This window comes from Vanacampus margaritifer, chromosome 16 (genome assembly GCF_051991255.1).
Source record: "Vanacampus margaritifer isolate UIUO_Vmar chromosome 16, RoL_Vmar_1.0, whole genome shotgun sequence".
Taxonomy (NCBI): Eukaryota; Metazoa; Chordata; class Actinopteri; order Syngnathiformes; family Syngnathidae; genus Vanacampus; species Vanacampus margaritifer.
Genome location: NC_135447.1, coordinates 6,754,402 through 6,778,701, shown reverse-complemented (window position 1 = coordinate 6,778,701; position 24,300 = coordinate 6,754,402). Strand labels below are relative to the sequence as shown.

The window sequence follows — 24,300 nt, the reverse complement described above, 5'->3', positions numbered from 1 at the left end:
AGGGGAAACAAATCCCTATATTTTTGTAGCCAAATGAGGGTGGGTGGGGGGGGGGGGGTCACAGATGTATTGAGAATGCTGGCTTGAACACAAGACTGTTTATGTTAATGACGTTTTACTTGAACGACGCTCTTCAAGGACCGTGCGCATTGACACCAAATTTACCTCTGAAAACAGCTGCTGTCATAATAGGATACTTTGAAACAACAATGAAAGTGCTTAGAATGAAGAGGACTATATTAAGTGCAACATGAACTCCATTTCCCCACTTATGATCCAAGTGTTGTTTTTTTGTTTTTTTTGTAGCACTCTGATAAATAACCTTACGTATTCATTAATTCTGGAGGCGTCCTCGTAGCTTGCGAAGAGGGAAAGCCTGAGCGAGATTGTCGGGATAGAGAAGAGCTTAAAAACAAACCCTAAAAAAAAAAAAAAAAATGACACACTGGTAATATTTTGAGTGAGTCACAAGTATTTGAGGCAAAAAAAAACAATCCCAATTTGGTCATTGTGACTCCAGGGGACTATGGCCAAGTCAAGCGTTTTGATGATAAACTATAGGTCACAGTGCTAAGAGTCAATGGAACATAATGTCTGTTCAAATGTTGCTGCAGAGCTTTCTCCACCCACGGTGAAACACCGCGGGGAGCAGAGGTAAAGGCCATTTTGCTATGATTAGGGGTTGAAGGTGTTTGTGATTATATGGGGCGGATAAATGCTTTCCACAATATTGAGCTTCTCTCCCGGAGATGTTTTCAATCAAGTTTTAAACAGCAGCAGCAGCAGCGAAGAAAACCTTAACTACGCCAAAATTCGGAGCCAAATTACTTCTTTTTTTTTTTTTTTTTTTTTATCAACTTCTATCAGACAAAAATATATGTAGAGCACACCATTCAAAATGTATTTACAGCACTGTACAACAAGAGAACATTTCATTTGATTGTTAGTTAAAAGCATAATGCCATCCGATAGGGCCTTACTGGCTGTCTATCAAATCGATCTAACAATGGCACAAGAGCACTGATCACAAGTTTCAAATTCAAAAGATCACTTGACAGCTTCGGACTTGGCTAACTACAACAATTATTAGTTACTACCAAAGTAGTAGAGACCAAACTCATTTTGATCCATGTCCTTATGAATAAATAAATTAGAGAGGATATCAATTAACCTTGTGGAATTTGTAATAAATATGATAATAAATTAATAGAAGGTGGAGATGGCAGGTGACCCAAGTGATCACGCCGGTAATTGAGTAAATGACTGATTACTGTTAATTTCAACTGGGCATTGGCAGGTGGGCAGCCTGATTTGTTCTACTGCCATGGTTGATCTTTTCTTCATTTCTGCACCGATTGGAGGCTGATATTCACAGATAGATTTCTCTTTTAGGAGTATGGGCAGACGGCGAGGTGGGCGGGAACTCAGAGGTCACACTGAGCGGCATCTCCTCCAAGGGGCAGTCCTGACCGGCATCGTGACCGCCGCTAGTATAGGCACTGCGAGAGGGCGGAAGGCGTGGCCGGTGCTCTTCGCCACCCAGAATGGCGTTGCCATTTGCCAGGCGTCCCAGACTCCCTCTCTCCTGGTAAGGCACAAAGGTGGAGAGTTTCGGGGGGTTCCTCGTCCTGCGTACGGGGGAGGGATGCCCGGGCATCCAACAAGCATCCGAGTGGCCCAATTCACTGCACTCAGTCGTACAGTTTCCGGTCATTGCCACATCAGGCAGTGAGCGAATGTCTGCAGGCAGAAGAGAGAATAAGGCATTGTTAGTTTGTTAGCAAACATCACATGAATCAAACACAAAAATGGATAATCATCTTTAAAGTCCATCTCTGATCAGGAAATGGTGTCATCGAAACACAAAGAATCCCACCCTCCCTCTCCACTTTTGAGGTCTTTGCAGCTGTTGCTATGCAGTGAGCAGCAGTTGCTATGTAGCTGTTGCTATGGCTGTGGAATGAGCACGACTGCGTGTAGTCCACTAGCTGATGTGATACATTCAGGAGATGGCGTGCTGTGTCTGTGTCATTTAGGAGTATCCAGTAGCAGTTAGTCTCGCAAGCTTGAAATACTTTATCACTGGACCGCTAACAGTTTCAACAGCAGCGTATTGAGTTCAATGACATGCGATTTGTATTCAGGAAAAAAAAAAAAAAAAGGTGCTCCCAAAAATCTATAAATACATAAATAAATATAAAAGCAAGACAAACAGCGCAAGCATTATTGATTGGCAGCTAAGAAATTCTCTACACTTCATTATCACTCATATTAATTAAACTATTCCGAATTAAATAAATTAGTCCGTGTACCAGTGACCTCATTTTCCATAAAAAAATAACTCCTGATTTAGCTAGTGTATGTCAATAACTTAAAAATCTTGTCTATAACTAACTAACCCAGGGGTCACAAACGTTTTTTAGAGTCAGTGACTATGTTTACATGCCGCCAATAACCCTTTTAAAACCCGAATATTGGCAATATTCGGATTTTGTAAGGCCATGTAAATGCGCAAAAACCCGAATAAGAGCCCTGAGTCACTCCTTTCATAACCGGAGTACATATCTCGATCAATCGGGGCAATGTTTTTCACTGGGCGCATGCTCACTATTTTGTTCCCCCGTCTTTTCTTCTTCTTCGCTTATTTGATTCGCAAGGAATCCTGGTCTATGTAGTCATGACTTTTCAAATTTTTTTGTGTCTCTACAGCGAAAATGCCAAAGTTTGTGTATATATACGCATACAGTAAATACAAGTATATAAGTCAGTGCTTCTGGTGTGTAACCCACCGGAAATACTCAAGCCGTTGTCAACAAACATTTGAAGAACCACCACACTTCTGGAGCGAGGAGGAAACCGACTACTTTATTTAGCGTGGTGAGTGACATAAATATGTCTTTTATTGAACGTATATTAAGCTAAAAGCGGAAATGACATTTATGCAATTACGTTGTCCGAGCGTCGTGGGTCAAACGGCTTATTCCAATCGAGCACAAATGAGCACGTAAACAGGAGTAACTCTTTCCGCCACGCAAATGTGTTACCTCAATTGTTTCAGAATCCGGAATAATGACTGCATGTAAACGTAGTCAGTGCTTCTTCTTGGGGACTGATTAATGCAAAATGACCCTGAATGATGGTTAATAAATAACTATATCAGAGGTGGCCAATATAAAACATTTTGCTGGCTCGTCATTCGTCAGTTCCCTGGGCATCCTTCCATCATTGTCAGTCCATCATTTTTGTTTAAGTTGAATTAAACTATAATCGTCATTTTATTTAAACCACACATCCGTCATCACTGTCTCACCATTATTTTAGGGCTAACAGAGGTCGGCATTCTGTCAGTCCGTCATTCGTTAACAAAATGGGGCAACCGTCCGTTGAAGAGGAATAACAAAATATTTGTCCTCTTTGCGTGTTCCAAAAATATCAAGACAGATTTAATGTAAGAAAAAACACCTTTGCAAAAATGATTTAATCTAACAGAGATCTCTGGACATCGTGACAGGCTCCAAACATCACATAACAGGTGGAATTTCAGAGTGCCGAATGTGTCTCTTCCCCGTGAAAAATGGCTTCTTATAGTTAAACCGACCGCCTCTCTTTCATTTGTAGACAAAACATACTCTCTGGGTACTTTTCCATGAGCAGGGGTGTGTGTGTTCGAAGCAGATTCTCTTTCTCAAGGACCAAATGTGTTTTCGCACAGAACGCTGAGAAGGAATTTTTTTTAGACTAAACAATATGTTCCAGCTTAAGGTCAAATTATACTGAGTTCAACACTACCTCACATCTACAAAACATTTCGACAAGGGTAATATAAAGAATTAAAATGTTAATAATGTATAACAATGGTTAATATATGAAATGAAGTATTAAAAATGTTAATAATATCTAACACCGTGCTTAGTCGTTTTTTTTTTTTTTTTTAATTTCTCATCATTCGTCATCAAAACAGGTATATACTGTATATATATATATATATATATATATACACACACACACACACACACACACACACACACACACAACATATGCTGTCATTTATGTGCAGCAGGCAGCCGGCCGACTTGTCACACAGCCTACCTGTTGACAGACTACACTTTTGGCCGTGGTTAAATAGAAAACCTTTGGAATTTGTCTTTGTTATCCCTTCATAGCCTGACAAGGACAGACAGTCAATGTCTGTAAAGCAAAGAACAGACAATATCCCTCCGACACGAGCCACGTGTAACGTTCTGATCTCTACGATAAATACATTGGTGTGATATCATGTCAACATTGCACATGCAATAAAAGAGCATGCCCATCACTGATACTTTCTCTGTTCTTGCACAAACATTGCAATATTTGAGTGACTGTATTTGTGGGAAATGCACAGAGCTTAGTAAAGATGTTGCTGCATGCGACTGATGCAACCACAAGAGATGGCGTACCACAGACAGCCCATAGAGGAAATGCCATCTTAACAAAAGATTCATTCTCGGTATTGTATTCTTGACCAGCGGCAAGATAATTATCTCACAAAATGTCAGACCGTGGCTGGAATCGAGCCATCGAGGGTTTAAATCAATCAAACAGCTTGTGTTGTCCAAGCCTGTTAGACAATTTTGAGTGTTTTAATAATCATTTTTAAAGCCATGTCCAGTATTACATCTGAAGTGTCTCGTTGAAGTACAAATAATGGTTATAAAAATAAATTGGCGATACAATTTGCCAGAGATTTTGCTTACTGGGCCGTGGGGAAATTAGTCATTTGACATTTGCTTCTAAACAACCAAAAATTATATGGGTATTTGGTTCAAAGTGTTCTCTGGCATGCGTAACAAGCTCTCTGCAGAGGGCAAAAACAGTTTGTTGCATAACGTTGATTTTTTTTTCTTTAGTAAATCTCTTGGTTGGGAACATCTGTTGAATCTAACTGACTTAGAAACAAAATGAAAAAGGCAAGCCGAAATGAAATGTGTGGCAAAGTTTGCTCAAATTTAGCACATATTTCTCAACGGGTATGCTAGCACCGGCGCTATTGCTAACATGACGTGTCCCAGCTGGGCCACCGCTATTATAAACGACAGCTGTAGGTGATGCGGGTTGCCGTGGCAATGACAGAGCTGTTCTTTGCCAGTGTACCATTGATTTTGTTGCTGTTATTTTAAGGTAAAATGATCCGATTCCCACATATACACAATAATCCATATGGCATGGCCAATTGTTCAAAGGCCGTCTTTTTGTTGCCCCTTAATCTCATTGTTCCCTTAATCCTAATTGCTCGTTATAAGGCGTCTCAAATCCTTTGATTCGCAACTAAGCAAAGCTTTTTATATTCCCGCTTAATTATATCATTCACTTGCAATTCTGTTCAATAAAATGATACTTTTCTAATTAATTCAAGTCAAATAAATGTACGCCGGCATAAACAGAAAATGCATAAATGTGAATCGTCAGTAAAAGCCAAGAAAACAATGTGAGACTGTGCGGCATATCTCATCCTTGATGACTGGAGTTTTATTTCTCATCTCTTCCAAGAATATTGTCTGTATGCATCACTGTGCTGAAATGGACCCCTGCTACAAAAAAAAAAAAAAAAAAAAAAGGTTCCAGGGAGGAGAGTTGGGTGAATTGTTGAGCGTCTGAGCGTGAGCACACTTGTGTAGGCAAAAGACTCCAAAAGGATTTCACACTTGATTAAAACCTCTCCACAGCTTCCAGGAGGTTTACTCCACACCAAGCCGCCTCGCGTCAAATTCTGCATCGCTGCAAGACCCCAAAAAAAATCATTTACGCATCTTTATGCTCCAATTAAGGATGCATTTTTCCTGACAACTCTATATGTACACACATTTATATTTGATGCACTCGTGAACTGCAAAGAGGGTCAAAACATTAACATATCTTTACTGATTGTCAGTTTTACTAATTGACTCCAGTTTTTAAAGGTGCTGGACATGTTTAATGAGACTAAAAGAAAGCATGTAATGCATCCTGATGCCAAGGACCACTGAGTGCTCATCAACAACATCAACAGCCGTAAAATAAGCAATGACAGCTAAATACACCGCATAGCCTGCCAACGTCTGACATTTTTCTTCTCGCAATGTCAAAGCGCATATTGCACCGTACCAGGAGACAACGTCGATGTTCAAAGAGCAGCTATTTTAATACTCAAGGTAGTCTATCCATTTGCGTTTCATCTCCATTTTCACATGGTTTTACTTGAGAAAAAGTGTTGATAATTAAACAAGCGAGAGGTCTAAATTCAGGAACTGCATCCTGCCGTGTTAGTTGTTGCTGTCATGCAAGCCCATGCTTGTCAGCTTACAGCAATTGTCAACATCACAATACTAATGCACATGCTTGTGTGAACCTTTTTTCCTCTTCAACACACTGAAAGAGATGAATAATTTAATATTAGAGGTTGACTGAAGCTGATGTACACAAAAGAGCACGATCTGCTTTGCTCTTCATAGCAAACTCCCGAGCTGGCGATCGTAAATGTGAAAGGTGAAGTCAGGTAAAAAATATATATATTTTCAAAATGTTCTATGTTGTCTAAAAACAGTAGTCTGATAAATATTGTGTTTGCAGAATTGGAATAATGCAGCAAAATCCAACCATTTTTATCAATCTCAGGGGGGAAATGACATCACATGTAGCTCATGTAACAACCTATGACGGCTCAGCTTGTGAACGTCACATGAGAAAAATCAGAAAATGGCCTCTTGTAGCCATTTTACAATCATGAATGACAAATTAGAAGAATAGAAAATGTCATGTGTGTTTGTTTTTTTTTTGAAAAAAAAATGCTATATTAGGATACATAAATCTTTCTTTAACTCTTTGACTGCCAGACGTTTTCAGAAAAGGGATGCCGTGGGTGCCAGCCGATTTAAGCATTTTGACTGATCTTTCAAGGTCCACAGACAATTATGTGTTTGGACTATGGAAACACACATACTACCAAATGAAAGATTGAACTCTCATCTTTCATCAGAAAAAAAAGTTTGTTTCTACCTTATTCTGTTTTTCAGTAATCAACAATAGAAAATGGTTAGTTTCACCTCTGTTTTGAAACAAACGTCTTTTAACGTCTTTGGCACTACTCCCTAGGATTTTACTAAACGTTATTTAACGTTTTTGGCCGTCAAAGAGTTAAAATGATCTGTCATTGATATTTTGGGAGGAATTTCTATGTATCAAAAGTACTTGTGGCATTGGTAAGCTACATGGTATTGGTTTGACTAAATTACAAATGACTATTACTAAAGATTTGAGTACTGAAAGTACTAAAACAAAAGTGGTATTGAACACCCCTTCGTATTGAGAGATATTTTTGTTGTCTTTTATCGTCAAATGGCAATAATGTCAACTCTTCCGTTAAAAACAATGTGAACAGCAACCAATTATTCATAGACTTTAACTGTTAATTAATGAATGACATTGAGAAATTGAAAGTTAATTTCTGCGAGCACCAAAGCAGGACATTATTATTATTATTTTTGTTTTTTTGGCTGCACTCACACACATATACGGTCTTTCAGGCAGGAAGCGAACCCCCGCCAACTTGCACCGAAGGCAATTTACGGTAACCACTCAACATTATTTTGCATTAGTGTGTTAGCTTGCTTTTTCAATAATAACATTGTGGTTATAACAAGCTCCATTTACCCAGTTACATTCATTGAAGTAACTTATTTCTGTTAAGAAGAAACCCCTGCTTTTACTCGATTACATTGAGCTACATTCTGCTCTTAACTTCTACTTTTTATCATTCTTATTGCCTGTGCAATCTAAAGTATTTGCTTTGGTTCGCCAGAGTGGTTTATGCCTCGGGTGTTGTCACATGACTCTGTTCCACCAATCCAACGTAATCACTAGCGACATTTGACTCCATTTCACCAATCAGACAGGGCCAGGCAGTCACATTACCGCACGCAAAGTCTCTGTGGCCACACACAGAGGCAATGTTTTCAAAAGTGACTAATTTACTCACTGTCAGAAGAGGCAATACACCCAAGGTCTCACATTTATTTTATGTTTACCTTGCATGCTACAAAAAACACCCAGTTATAGCGTGTGCTAAGTTGCATTGTTCCTGTTTCTATATATAATCTTTGCCTAGTGTGCTTTTTCATCTACAAAATATAAACAAAGAAAGTTAATTTAACAATCTCTTTTGTTATATATCTTAGGCTACTGTAAAAATACTGTGAATAACATGCACTTGTGTATAATAGGCACCCACAAAATCATCCTGAAAAAGTCCCCCCCCCTCCGTATTCTTGTATAACACGGTCCCCCACTTTATTATCAGAGTGAATGATATGAATTTATAAAGATTCAAAACATTTTAGTAAAGTGTAAATACTTTTAACCCCTAGGCGTTATTGTGACCATTTTTTGGCTTTTTGTTGATTCTGACCAAGCCATTTCAAAATAAAATACTGCCCACGGGTAAATAAAAGGTTAAACAATACTCTTTTCTCATGCCTATGATTAAAGTATTTCAAAGTGTTTTTAAAATCATGTTTTCAAAAATCTTAATGTTGCACTGGACGCTCATTTTAATGTTGTACTTTTAATTACAGTATGTGAAACATATTGAGTCATGTTAATGAAATGCGCTATAACTCAGTGATAGATTTTTTTATTTTTTTTTTATTTTTAACAACCCTAGTTACTGCGTAGGTACAGGGAAATGTCTAAGTAATGTGGGGAAAAAAAAGGTTTGTTTCTTGATAAGCCCGGTGTATAAACCCCCGGTTATCCCCGTCTTGATTTAAAATATTTTTGTATCTTTTTCTCAAAAGTCTTATTCATGGAATTTTTACAAGTAATTATTACTTCATGATTGTTTTAGTTTGTTAAACCGAAGTCATTTTTTGAAAATTGCGCTTTTGAAAGTACCGGTAGTTTTAATGCAATAAACAACACTTCTTAAGTTTACCTAAGTTTTTCTTTTGGGTGCTCTATCCACCACTGGTTAGTAAGCTGTATTATGGAGAAAAAGCATTTTTCCTGATTGTGAAGTGGCAATTGAAGCAATTGTATGCAAATCAGTGTAAAAACACAAACACATTAATTAGTGTATTTTTTTTAAAATTATGATGGTTGAGTTCCATCAACCTATTATGAACCAAGTATGGATGGACAAACAAACACAAATAAGGCATGTCATGATGTATTTACTTTTCTTTGGTCCTTCCTCGGGTCTCATGACGGCCTCACGACTCTGGCCGGAAGTGTTCGGTTTAGGTGAACGGTATGGGATTTTTTTAATAGGTTTTAGGCGAACTAATGAATACACACACACACACACTCTCACGCACGCACGCACATACACATACTCACCCACATAAAAAAAAAAAAAAAGAGAGAGTGCAATGATGATGACGTCAAATCGGTAAAATTACCGAATGAACAATACTGAGCTCTCCGGGGAATTAAAAAAAAAAAAATGATGTATTTACTTTCATTTCATTAGAGGCAATGTTCTCTCTTTATGGTTTACGGCATGAGTAAACCCTCTTTCTACCTTAGAAAAAAAAAAAAAAAAAAAAGTACATTGAGAGTAGCTGACCGGCATCTTTAACTTGCAATTTATTTTTGCACAGTGGGACTCGGACTGCGAATTTGATACAAATTTGTTGTGGCCGGTGAGTCTCTATTCAAATTATTCACTGGAAGGAGTGTTTAAGAGCAATGATAATAGCAAATAATTGCAGCTCTATTTTGCAAGCGGAATTGGCTGCCAGTTCCAGGGGGGTTTGTGATTTGGCTTTAATGAGGAGTTGTATTTCTTCCAATATGTATGCACCACAAATAATGTCCTGTCACCAGCATTAGAACAAATGTACGATACCTGGAGTAGTCCCGTTTATGTTATATAAGTCTCATGTGCAATCTGAAATGATGCATCGCAAAAAAAGGTAATTTTCAAATCCCGCACACACATCGCAAACTCCTATAAACACCTCGGATGCAGTGGCATAACATGCACTCCGCAGCGTAGTCGCACGGGGTAGGGGCATTCGCACAATTTAACCCCTCCACCCCACCCCCGCCCCATCCCGAACCCCCATCCCCCCCCCCCCCCCCCCGGCTGACTGATACATGTGAAGGGGCGGGTTTGCATGCTGCTTGCATCAGGGTGCCAGTGGGAGGTGTCGAGTGTCTGAGGCAGGCTTCCTCATCGTCTGATCCCCTGCCCAAAGGCATCGGGAGGTGGCGGTGGGGAAGCTGCCTCTTCCTGAGATTTCACACTGCTGCTCTCCGTTTGATTGCAAATGCTGCGTCTCTCCCCACCGGGCTGCTTTCTAGCGCGTGTGGCACACACGGCTATGATCGATGGCGGAAAAAAATATGAGAGAGCCACAGCTCATAGAGGGATAACAGCCACTATCGTTTGGGAGTGTGTGGGCGATATTAATGGGGTGTGTTTGCGGTCGCTGCAAACGGTTTATGTGGCAAATGGCTAAAAAAAAAAAAGTTCCAAGAAGAAAAATACTCCACATCTGAGCAGATATTAGTGGTTGGTTCTGGCTGTCAGTATAATAACTGGCTGTGAATGTATACTGTGTTTGTCATACTTAGAAGACAAACAACAAGAGAGCAGTGTTTTGTATATCTTTAGCTGTGACATGTCAAGCCTTTTTTTTTATTTATTTTATTTTTTTTATATATAGTTCTCAGAACAGTTTCTCACAGCAAGCCGAAGGAACCAAAAACAGCCTTTTGTTCTCCAGAGGGGTGCATTTTTTAAGAGACGCAAGACAAGCACTGCAAGCACACACGCAGTATTGACATACACGTTCTCCTGGCAGAATAATGGAACACACGCACGCACACAAAGTATCCTGACAGTTGTTCTTTTACATCTCACGAGCATGATTAGAATGTTTTCCGGTCAAAGTCACCTCGACAAAGTCAAGCAGCCATTTACCTTTTCGTTATAATGTTGTAGTGGTACTTTGCGGATAATTCTATGCATTTATTCCAAAACATGCTTTTGTATACAGCGGCTCAAATACCAAAGCATCATCTGCCTTTGACAGCTTTTTCGGGGTAGAGTCTATTTTTAAAGCCTCTAACATATGCATGCACATTAGCAGCTTTCGCTAGTGGTCGTCTGTGTCTTTGCATTTTGTATCAAAAACTGAAAATACAACTCAACGATATGAATGCAACACTGAAATGTAAATGATTCAATGTTTTGGCGCAAACTGGTTCACAATTACTGTATATCCAAATAAGTGGACTTCCATCCACCAACTAATTTTACAGTGCTTATTAGGGATGTAACGATATCCAAATGTCACAATACAATATCACAATGCAAACCTCATGATCCGATAATTATCACAATATTGTGGGGAGGTTGGCGATATAAAAAAAAGCTCACGATACTGTATAAAACTCACAATATTGTAAAAAAAAAAAAAAAAAAGTCATATTGGGGGAAAAAAAAAAATGTTTTTGTACATACAGTAATAACAGCAGTGACAAACCAGAAAAATTCCCACAGTTTAAAATTTAAACCACTGGAATCGCTCAAGAAATGTGGAAGTTAACCATAATCAACATCAACTAAAAATATCTCACTGTCCCTTTAAGAAAAATGCACTTTCACGCACACACATTTGACTTTGTAAATGAGCTGAACAGTTTAAAATTTAAACCACTGGAATCGCTCAAGAAATGTGGAAGTTAACCATAATCAACATCAACTAAAAGTATCTCACTGTCCCTGAAAATGTATTTAAAAAAATGTAAATGAGCTGAAGAGTTTAAAATTTAAACGACTGGAATCGCTCAAGAAATGTGGAAGTTAACCATAATCAACATCAACTAAAAGTATCTCACTGTCCCTGAAAATGTATTTTAAAAAATGTAAATGAGCTGAAGAGTTTAAAATTTAAACGTCAAAAATCGGTCAAGAAATGTGGAAGTTAACCATAATCAACAGAAACTAAAAATATCTCACTGTCACTTTAAGAGCGCAGACAAATAGCCTTCTCCCATTGTTGTGTATTGCAAGTGCCAGAGTGGAGCAATTAACTTTAGAGTGGCGGGAACAAATAAATGTACTTCCAAAAGTTTCACTTCAACTCGTCACCATGGCCACAATCTTTGCTCACTAGACATTAAATTCTCACATTTTGTAGTCACGAGTGTCTTCTTTCAGACAAACTAACTTTTATTTGAAAGTGCATTTTTCTTAACGGTACAGTGAGATATTTTTAGTTGATGTTGATTATGGTTAACTTCCACATTTCTTGAGCGATTCCAGTGGTTTTAATTTTAAACTGTTCAGCTCATTTACAAGAGTCAGCAGTCAAAATTTCCGCGGGAATTTTTCTAGTTATGCATATTGTTCAAAAACACAGGTAACATTTACCTCAATGTACATAAACAAACTACAATCACTAATGAAACTTAATGTTGAGGCACTTGCTAATGCACACACACATTGTGAATCGAGTCAATTTGTGGAGAAGCTAAAATGTGTTACCTTCATCCGGCCATTTGTGGGGGTCTTAAATGTAGGTGGCCAAAACATGCCTAATTAAAATTAAACAGCACTAATAAACTAAACACCAGAGGGTGCCGCACTGTGCGCACGGAAAACAACCTGGCCTTCAAAGATGCTCCTTTTAATATCGCAACATGACGGCGACGACGGTATTGCGGCAATATTTATGTCACATAATTGCGATTACATCTCTAGTGCTTATGACTTAAATGTTGCCATTTAAATTCATCAGGGAATCAGGGTTAATGATGATGTATTATTAAAAGTGACAAACTCTTGTATGTCACTCCCTCAAACCTCTCATTTTCCATGTGACTTGTTTACAACCATACACAACCACAACAACAAATTATGACATAATTAGGCAACAGCTTCCTAAGCACGGTCAATGTACCCTTGAGCAATGCATAACACCCCAACTGAACCCATTTCAAGTTTCACCTGGCATCCTTAAGCACACAGAAGGAAGATAAAGAGGCAATTGACAAATCATGATAGGTTGTGCAAACATCACTAGATTTCCCAAATTAGTGTTAATTCGGCCTTGTTTTAAAGATTAGCATTCCGAGTCCACCGAAATGTCTTTTTGATTCATTTGAACAATTGGCGCTCGACTGCTCAGGCATACATAGTGTGAGCTCTTAAATTGTTAGCGTTGACCCACAGGGCAAATTGGGATTAAATACCGTTTCCAAAATTGCATTAATAGTGTTTATTTGTGGATTGTGACTCCATCAAGAGTAGCTCCTCTTGAGGGATTAACAAAACAATTGTTCTTCCTCGCATCATGGATGCGAGTTTGAAGTGTTTGTCTCCCTTAGCAGGTAAGGCCACATGCTGTCAGCGCCTGTTGAGCGGACATTACGGCCGGCGGCACGTCAGGAAGAGCTGCTGCGGATGGTTCACTGAGTGATGGTACAACTCCTGTCAGTTCTTCCGACATGCACAGTTTTGTCGAAGAAGACCTTAATTTTGAAGACTGCTTTGTGAGGGGTTGCGTTTGACAAAGTCTTCGCACCTTCTGACAGATCACACTACGCGCTGGCTCCTCCAATTGAGGAGTTGATATGTGATGAGTTAGGCAATAGTAGTGTTGGGCATGCTACATGGAAAACGGGAGCTCGACTACAATTTATTCTATATTAAATGCTCAATTATGAAGAAAATATTAATCACGATCATTTTTGGTAATAATTGAAATCACGATGAGGACGATCATTTATTTTTGGCCGCAAAACAAGAAAATGTTTAGACATAAATAATATTAAGACAAATACAATTCTTTGAAACAATATGATTATGCAAGTTCCTTTTCTTTATTAAATTACTTACTTTAAAAACGTTAAAAATGGTGCAAATGTATCAATTTAAACAACTCAAACAATTCAAAATTTGTATTAATGATCTTTTTTTGACGATTATGCTGATTTTGTAATTGTGGAGCGTAATAATTGGAATTGGAATTGAATTTCGATTAATTACACAGCCCTACATGAAGCTTCGCTAAACTGAAGTTACCACACCCATATATGGGAATTGTGGCTAAGGTGAGGTCCGAAGGAACAGGTAGCTGTGTTGTGGCTTTTGGAAAAATGAAATAAAAATGAGGAACAAAAAAACATTAACGGCTTTTTTGCAAAACATTATTAACTCTTTGACTGCCAGATGTTTTCAGAAAAGGGATGCCGTGGGTGCCAGCCGATTTTAAGCATTTTGACTGATCTTTCAAGGTCCATAGAAAATTATGTGTTTGGACTATGGAAACACACATACTACCAAAAAAAGATTGGACTCTCATCTTTCATCAGAAAAAAAAAGTTTGTTTCTACCTTATTCCGTTTTTCAGTAATCCACAATAGAAAATGGTTAGTTTCACCTCTGTTTTGAAACAAACGACTTTTAACGTCTTTGGCACTCCTCCATAGGATTTTACTAAACGTTATATAACGTTTTTGGCAGTCAAAGAGTTAATGTAAGTAGACTACCATACAGTATCCTATGCCTGTTGATGATCCCTCCATCAAAGCTCCAAAATCCCATCTGCACACCTACTATGAATTGTCAAATCAATATTTTGTCCAGGATGACTTTGACGGCTTCATTATTGTTCATGTAGAATTAATACCCTTAAAAATTTACTTTTTCCACTTGCTGTCGACCAGAAGCAAATTTAGTCCATTTTTGGGGGTGAGCCATGATTGCTCGTTACCTACTTCCTCAGCACAGGTAATGTCATCTTCAGTTCAAAGCAAGTGGAAAAATACGTTTTTAAAGGTACTAATTGTATACAAAAAATAACGTATTTATCAAATTCATTCCAAACAAAATACCAACTTTTTACTGCTGAGTTTGGAAGTATCCCTTTAACTCACATCATCCCCCCCATATAGATTACTAGCACCAATCACATCAGCTTCATTTGTCTTTTTGACAGCACTAATATTGGACCTCAAGGTGCACCTTAATAAAATAACCAATATATATATATAAAAAAAAAAAAAAAACTTTTTGAGAGGTTTATTCCTGAAAAATACCGCCATGATTTTTCAACAGAGTGTTAATCACCCAGACCTTTGCTGATGAATGTGACATTTACTTGAAGAGACCAGGAGTGTCAACTCCTATCTCTAACCAAGGATGTTTTTGTCTTGCGGTGTTTCTTTAACGGCCCTTGCCTCTGAAACGTTTGAAAGCTTTCAGGCGTTTTATGTTTTCCTTCTATTGACCTTTGTGCCACAGTGGCATCACCCTACAGCCCCAGCAGCTCCATGACATCTCAATGTGCAACAGGGGGTGTGAATTGCCTAGTTTACCTGGCGATTCGATTCATAGGTCACGATTCGATATCGATTAATCCAGATACGAATCTATAAATTGATTGTTGCGATTTTTTTAAAAACTCAAATTTAAAAAATACTAATCAGTAAATTTGTACATGTACATTGTAAGATTTGTATGAAAATGTATTTATGTATTTGGAAATTCAGGCTTATAAAGTGAGCCACTGCATTTAACAAACAGGTTGCCAGTCTGTTTAATGTTTGAAATATTAAGGCTTAATGTTCCATTAATATAACATTCTTCTATGCTTAATGTGTGAACCCTAACCCCAAGTAAGACATTTTGTTGAATAGTCCCATAAAAAATGTATGTTTAGAAATCGATTCGAGAATTGCGCGCTGTAATATCGCGATATATTGCCGAATTGATTTTTTCTAACACCCCTAATGTGCAACAACAGCTAAAGTAGCCCCCCATATATTTAGGCCTTCTGCTAAGAACCAAATGTTTCACCTATAGTATACAGAAATAGATTTTTTTTTGTCAAGTTAATGTTAATTTGCTCCCACACAGGGCTTGCATAAAACACACAAGCACGTACTTCCAAAAATCAGTGACACCATACAGTATGTGATGTCAAAAACTTCTGTTATTGGATTCTAGGGGTAAAACGCTGTCCCCTGCTCGGCCTATCATTCAATCATTGATCGTGTTGACATGTAAAACTGATGTCTTCCATGAGCTTTTTATCCTTGCCCCATATTGATCGTCATGTATCCCTTGGTTAATTCTATCTTTGATCGTAACAGTGTGAGACACAGTGTGAGACACCGCTGGATCTGCCAAGCAACAGTCTAGAATGGAATACAATATGAAGGTTATAATACAGTTAGAATCCAATACAGTGTAAAAGACGTGAGACATAACACAATGAATCATGAAAGACCAATGGAAAGGGACAAAAGAACCCAATAGTTTACTCAGCAAAGCGATTTCTCCAGGACAGGTCATCACAAGAATTGAATTGTGGGGAAATTTACGGTGAAAAACAAGGCATTTTGGTCATAAATATTTAAAACATTATGAAATATTTTGTGGGAGTAGACGCATGTCACCAAAATGCGAGGTATAATATTAAGTTAAAGAACTAGATGTACAGTTTCTGGAGAAATTGCGTGTGAATGCTGAGAGCGGAATGCTAATATTTGAATGCATGTAGAATGCTTTATTATAATAATGTGAATTACATTGAATATAATAGCTGTTAATTGATTGGAAAACGATTCTTATACGGAATGGACGTTGTTGAATTTGCTGAATGCCATGTTGAATGAGTGAATTTTGTCATTGAAAATATGGAATTAAATATATTAAAGTGAAATGACACTTAACTCTTTGACTGCCAGACGTTTTCAGAAAAGGGATGCCGTGGGTGCCAGCCGATTTTAAGCATTTTGACTGATCTTTCAAGGTCCATAGAAAATTATGTGTTTGGACTATGGAAACACATAATACTACCAAATGAAAGATTGGACTCTCATCTTTCATCAGAAAAAAAAGTTTGTTTCTACCTTATTCCGTTTTTCAGTAATCAACAATAGAAAATGGTTAGTTTCACCTCTGTTTTGAAACAAACATCTTTTAATGTCTTTGGCACATTTGACATTTTACTAAACGTTATTTAACGTTTTTGGCAGTCAAAGAGTTAATGGGTGTTAAATAATTGGACAATGACTATTCCATGAAATTCAAACTGGACTAAAATCATGTTGAATATGTGAATTTTGTCATTAAAAATATGGAATAATATTGGAAAAAAATCATAATAATGTGTAAAAACATGGAATAACATGGAAAAAATAATGTGAAATTACATTAAAGCAACACTAAGGAACTTTCAATTTATGTTGATTATGGCAGCACCATATGGACAAGAGCGGTAATGTTCTGCCTGAAAGAAGACCACATTTCCCATGAGGACAAGCGCATTGTGTCGTTTTTGAGCTTGCGCCAGCGAGTGAGAGCCGGGCCAATGTTGATTCTTGACTGTCCCTTTATCCGGGTCCATTTGCAGTCTACAGTCCCGTTACTGGGCAATGCACTTTACAAGCAGTATCAAACACCTGGGAACGATGGTAAGTTGTATGGAAGGGAAAGTGCTGAGAAAAAGTTGTGAATGGCTTGCCCCATTGAGAATGAATGGGAACGTTTTTATCTTTAATGTGGAATTGTGTGAAAAATACAAATCTGTGAGGCATGATTTTTTGGATCATATTAAAATTCGAACCGTGTAAATTGGATGTTGTATGTGGGAGTTCACACTCGCAGGAAAAAGTGAGGAGAAAAATCACAATACAGAATCGGGATAACGACACAACAATAATGAAGAATAACATGTGTGAAGGCCTCAGCCTTTGCAGGGAGTATAATTAGCATTTGGAAATATGCATGTGGTAGATTAGGGCATTCAAATAAATATATGCAATAAGAAAATGAAAAAGTAAGATTTCGAAAAACTAAATCCTATGAAACAAATACACAACATGAGTAAACATCGGTCTTTTTTTTATGGCTGTACTTGCCATCTGTTTTTCAGTGCCCGTCTATGATGGCTACCTCATTTCCCCGCCAGACACAGTTTCAAAGTAGATAGCTCATCAAGATGAGTGACAAGTGTAGATGCCTAGCAATATATCGCTTAAAGAGCAATAGACCTCTGGTTTTCACCGATGAATTGCAAGAGCTACAAGAATCTCTGACAAAAACCCTCACAAATCAGTGACAATATTCCGGTGGTGAGGAGTTGACTGCCTAATTAAAGCAGACGTTCAGTAGGAAACCGGCACGGGAAGAACGTTTCATTATAGAAAAATTCTGTCAGGATTCTTGAAGAACAAGAGCCCTTCAGGGACTCATGCGGAAAAGTATGCTTTGAAAGACAGAAGTTTCAAACAACGGCAAATGTATTAGTGAGATTTGACACTGTTCAAAAAAATAATTGCGGTGTTTTATTTTAACTGCACAGTAGAACAAAATGTTACGGCATCTTGGACACATCACACACATTGCATGCGTGGCACAAACTCATCATGTCCTCTGTTGCTAAAGGCATGTTGAATATAGATACATCAACACTATACAGTAAATTAACAATTGATCCTTTCGCAAGGAAGTTATTTTCATCCCGGAGGAAATGAACATAACCGTACTGCTGTGTTAGATTTCTTTTTACACGGTGCAGTACGGATGGTCTTGAACCGCAGTGAATGTGGCAATATCAATTGACTGAGTGCATCTAAAAGACACTCCATTCTTCTGCGACTCACTGGAAATCAGGGAATTCGCGTCAGACCAATACAGTGTGAATCCAGTCCCTCAGGTTCTGTCCATCATTAAGGGTCAGAAAACTAGTGAGACGGAGTTTCAGCAGCTTTTGGTAGCCAACCCTGCAGCGTGGCGGGATGACCCCTTGGGGCTTTTTTTCTCTAATGCCTGCATGGACTACTTGACAAACTGAGGTTGAAGCCCCCCCCCTCATTAACTCTTTGACTGCCAGACGTTTTCAGAAAAGGGATGCCGTGGGTGCCAGCCGATTTAAGCATTTTTGACTGATCTTTCAAGGTCCACAGACAATTATGTGTTTGGACTATGGAAACACACATACTACCAAATGAAAGATTGTACTCTCATCTTTCATCAGAAAAAAAAGTTTGTTTCTACCTTATTCCGTTTTTCAGTAATCAACAATAGAAAATGGTTAGTTTCACCTCTGTTTTGAAAAAAAAAACGTCTTTTAACGTCTTTGGCACTCCTCCATAGGATTTTACTAAACGTTATTTAACGTTTTTGGCAGTCAAAGAGATAGCATTGTCTCCAAGATGCATAGGATCTACTACCTCATCCGCAAATCACATATGCGGTGACACTTAAAAAGACCACACCTCATGAGAGCAAAAGAATGCTTCCGATGTTGAATATAATCATCCTTATAGTTTAAACTCCCAAGCCCATAATTCTACCAATAAATACATAGGGCAATTTTTTGTAGCCAGTGCACATATACATGTCAAATCTTGATTTTCATGCCGTAAAAAGTGTAGTTTAAACTATTTTGGAAATTTGACAGCCATGCTAGGCGTTCCGGTGGATCAAGGGTGTTTTCGTTTTTTTACACCCGACGTATATTCAAATTAAGAAATATATTTAAAAAAAATAAATAAATCCTCACCTGTCACAAATAAAGCCAAATTATTTACAATCATTATATATAGCGGCCAATTTCATTCGTAAGCCATTTAAAGAAGAGCAAAATGCATAGACATAAGTAGTTTTTGTTACTATTTCATTTTTATTACTTCATTTTTGTCCTTTTCTAAGTGTGACTCAACTGGACGAGAGGGCAACACCCTAGCGCCCGCTGATGAGCATGTCTAAAAGCTTTTTAGGGATACGAAGGCACCACTCACTAATTTCAGTAGCTTAGCGTGAAACCCAGAAAAAAAAACAAAAAAAACAGATGGAGCCTAATGTCTGCTGTACTTGTTGTTATTCAGAACACTCACCAATTACCAATGCTTTTCACGAGTGGGTAAAAGTCGGTGCAGATCTAAATGTAAGCGTAGGGGGCTTCAACTCTGCAATTCCTTAATAAATGATGCTGTTTTTTTTGTTTAAACCTCTTTCTTTCCCTGTCATTTTTAAAACATCAGTACATTAATGCATTATAACATATTTGATCAATGTTTTCTCACAAACTTCATAGTAGGTGGAATAAAACCCCAACAACTTCCAGGTTTTTATTACAGAAAAAAATATTATCATCGCTATTGTTATTCATGTCAGCAGGACACAATGATGAAACTACAGCGAAATCACTTTAATGCGCAAAAGAAGGTTAAATGAAATTGGAGGGGTAGATTTATTGAGATAATGGGGTTTCTATTCTGGTTCCTTCTAGATTTCACATGTGGTTGCAATCTCCGCGACTCTATTAGATGTCAGCTCATATTTAAAATCAGCCAATTTTATAATTTGATTCAGTTAATAGTCTGTGTCTCATATTACCCCATTCAAAGGTTTGGCCTTTCTGCTGTTGTTTGATAATTACATTTATATACAGTCAAGAACGCATTTTCAGTGTGTAGTCACACTGTGATCTCACAAACAAGAACTTTTTTTTCCAGAAATAAATGTATACTATGATGACTTCAATTTTGCAACCAGATGTTACTTAAGGCTCCTGGTAAAATATGGTGACGACAAACCATTGTCAGGGATGTGATTTGACAAAAGTGAAATTATCTGAAAATTTAGCCGGGGGTCTGGTCACCCAGCTAGGTCCAGTGCCCTGGTGGGGGGACAAGGGGGGCGTAGCCCCCCGGAGCTCATGGGTTTTCCGTGTTTTTAAGTACTTTCAATGCACTCACATGACAAAGAAATAGACAAAACAACAGCATAAATTTTCAATGTATATTGAACTATCCCATATAAAATGGCAGTTTTAGTCAACTCAAAATCAGTCACATTCAAAAACATTGGACTGCCTTTGCTTTTAAAAACTATCACTGAGAATATCATCATATCTAACTAATGTGATTACTAAGTTAACACATAAATAATGTTGAAGAGTTCAAATTTCATGAACAAATAATTGTATCATGACCAAATGAAAAGTAACTCATATTAGAGCATACCACAAATGTCTTTGTTATAGCAGAAGATGTTATCTGTCGGAGTCATGTGCATACACAATGAACTACAAAAAAAAAATAAAATAAAATAAAATCGGAATTTTTTTTTTTTGGGGGGAGATAAAAAAAGCGGAATTCCGCGAATTAGCGGAAAAATCACATCCCTGCATTGTCTGTCTGTGGTGTCAAAGTCTAATCCAGTTTAGAAAGTTTAATTCTGCTCCAGTTAGGCTCTTCCAGTGACCTATTTGCTCTGCAATAAAATTGCAAACAAGTGTGTGTGTGTGTGTGTGTGTGTGTGGGGGGGGGGGGGTAACAAACAGCAGCAGCACAATGCATATGCTAGAATGATCTCAGAATTATAGACATATTACTCAAGACAACTCGCTGCAGGGGACCACTTGATGGGGCTTTTTTTTTTTTTTTTTTTGCCACAGATGCCTCTCACAAAAAGAAAAAAAAAAAAGTCCCCTGACTTCTCCTTTCTGGTAACCAGATCCAGCAGTTAGTACAGACAGGTACGGTCCACTTCAGTTTTAACTAGAAAAACGACACGGCACCTGTACGAGAACACCTGCACTAGGCATTAGTGTAATATTATGGCAGCAGGCAAAGACCCAAGCTTGTGACTCACAGGCCAAAAAGCCCCATTAGGGTGACATTCGCTCACCGCACATTGTCTTCCTCCAGAACTCTTTAAGCAGTGTACATGCTTTGCTCATTATTTTCGTATAAACATAGAACAGATTGTTGCCAGGAAGAGGCAATAAAGGCCGGAAAGGTTGATCCCTGCATGATAGTGGTATGGCAGTCATTAAAAGCAGAAGAAAATCCCTGACAGGAGTTCAAAAAGAACAAACATTTGACACTACATGCATCCGCTGAGAGATCTAAGGCTGGAAAAATCAGACAGCATTTCTAAAGAACCTCATTATCATGCAAATGGCATTCATGCCATTTAATCTCACCCTACTTGGTATCCCACATGGCAATGAGTCTGCACAGAGGAAGTGACAGTGAGACTGCACGCATGGCAAGCGTCCATATAAAAAATGTTTTTGTCTTTGGTTGTGTTTTTTTTTGTTTTTTTTTTTTTTAAGTCTGCTGTAACCGCTGATCAACAGTAAAGTTGTTATCAACGGTGGCCACTTCTCTCTCTCTCTCTCTCTTCGACGGGTGTGCGCATTTTCGGCAAGTGTTTTATGACATCAAGGCTCGAAAAAAATACACAAACTGAGAAGGACTGTCTGTGCTGACCCGGATCGATGGACGTCCAAGTCCAAGTCTTAAGGTTCTAAGTCTAAGTCAAGTATCAAGTCTCTGCGCACGAGTCCAATTCAAATCCAGGTCCCTGACCATAAGATGGATAAAGACTTAAAAAGCTAAATACATCACAAACGGCAGCGGTGCGGCAGCCTGCTGCTCCAAGTTCGCCATGCTGGTGATTGTGTCTCGTGTCACATTTGTCTACTCGATGTCATTAACATTGGACTTTGCTTGGATGCACGGAAAGGTAGAGGGAGAGGGACAACTTACGAGCCGAGACAATTACTGTCCTTTCGAAGAGAGAAATGCGAACTTGTTTAGATAAAACTGCTTCTATGTTGTGAGCAGCTTCTAAACCACATTTGTCACTGCTTCGCAATCTACTCAAAGGACGGTCAATGGTCTGTTCAACATCCATCGTATGAGTTTGAAGGTTGGCCAGATCCACCTGGCATGTTCCAAGAATGCAGTTGGTTTGGAAAGGTAGCGAAACACTAGGATTAAAAGTAATTACAACTATTTGATATTTTATAGAGTGGAATACATATTCAAAGATTTACTGCTTCTATCAGATTTTCCACTCATAAACATGATATACCAAGAGGGATGGGTACCGAAGACGGTACTTTTTGTGGTATGGACCGATTTGGGTCGGTACTTCCGAGCATTGATACACGTACAATCACGTCGTTTTAAGTTGGTACTGTGCAGAAGTATGCGAGTTGTCGATTTTCCATGAACGCAACATTTTACGTACCCAGTGTACGGACATCACCCACATGCGAAGAACGGAGCCGAGGGCGCGGTCGTAGCCCGGCTGTTCCAAGAGGGCTCCAGGCTGCAGCAATGCCAACGCCCCCTTGGTCTGCCCCGATTGGACTTCTTTTCGAGCTTCACAGAATCCCACCCTATCGGTGTCTACAAAGGGCCATGATAGGCAACATCCTCCACGAGGTGAAAGCTCAGGTTGGTTGCCTCAACAATGGAGGCACAGAATATGGCCCAATCAGATTTAGTGTTGAGAGGAACCAGTTGAGGTGGCTCGGGCCTCTGGGTCGGATGCCTCCTGGACGCCTCCCTGGGGAGGTGTTCCGAGCATGTCCTACCGGCAGGAGGCCCCGGGGACGACCCAGGACACGCTGGAGAGACTATGTCTCTCGGCTGTCCTGGGAACGCCTTGGGGTCCCGTCGGATGAGCTGGCTGAAGTGGCTGGGGAGAGGGAAGTCTGCTGCTGCTGCCCCCGCGACCCGACCCCGGATAAGCGGAAGAAGACGGACGGACGGACGGACAGATTTAGTGTCTCCTGCCTCCCTTGGATGGGGTCAAACATCTGTCGAAAATGGGAGTTGGAATTCCTTCTGACACGCGAGTCTGACAAATGTTCTCATCAGACCCCAACCATACGTTTGGGTCTGGCAGGACTGACCAACATCCTTCCCTATACTATTGGAGCCAACACATAACCAGGTGGTGATCAGTTGCCGGCGCCAAACCCCTCTTCATCTGAATGCCCAAGACATGCAGCCACAAGTTTAACCACATCAAACTGCAACCTTGGGTATGCACAAAATGGACACCCTTATGGTTAAACATGGTGTTCATGATTGGCAATCCATGATGAACTCAGAAGTGCAGAAAGAAAGAAGCCAACCCCAGTCAGTCATTTCTCACGTGAGCGTTCAAGTCTGGGCTCTCATTTCCTTATAATCATATTTTGTGCACTCCTGCAAGTCTATTTGTTTTTCTGCAATGTCAAAGACTGAGTGCCTCTCCTGTACTGAAGGTAAACCGAATGAATGGAGCCTCTTGCATTGGCCTTGAAGTACAGGGTGTCCATAAAGTCTCTTTACCAATTCAAAAAGTTATTAAAAATGCAATTGATTAGATATTTTATTCAGATGTGTTCTATTGTATTCAGTGTTGATTAAAGTTTTTCATCACACTGCATTTGTGTGTTTCAGGGATCCTGTTTGTCAAAGAGGTGATGTTGAATGAACCCCTACAAAATGGCTACCCCTCAAGAGAAGGCG

At 38.9% G+C, this 24,300-nt stretch overlaps 1 protein-coding gene across 5 annotated transcripts in view; it reads right to left on the bottom strand.

Annotated features, from left to right (window-relative positions):
* Positions 1–887: 887 nt before the first annotated feature.
* Positions 888–24,300, bottom strand: part of pcdh1a (protocadherin 1a) — a 167,935-nt gene continuing 144,522 nt past the window's right edge. For all 5 annotated transcript variants that reach the window (XM_077546083.1, XM_077546087.1, XM_077546084.1 and 2 more), the window contains one exon: positions 888–1,740. In XM_077546083.1, coding sequence (XP_077402209.1) covers positions 1,370–1,740 — 371 coding nt within the window. In that variant the 3' untranslated portion in view covers positions 888–1,369. The remainder of the gene's footprint in view (positions 1,741–24,300) is intronic.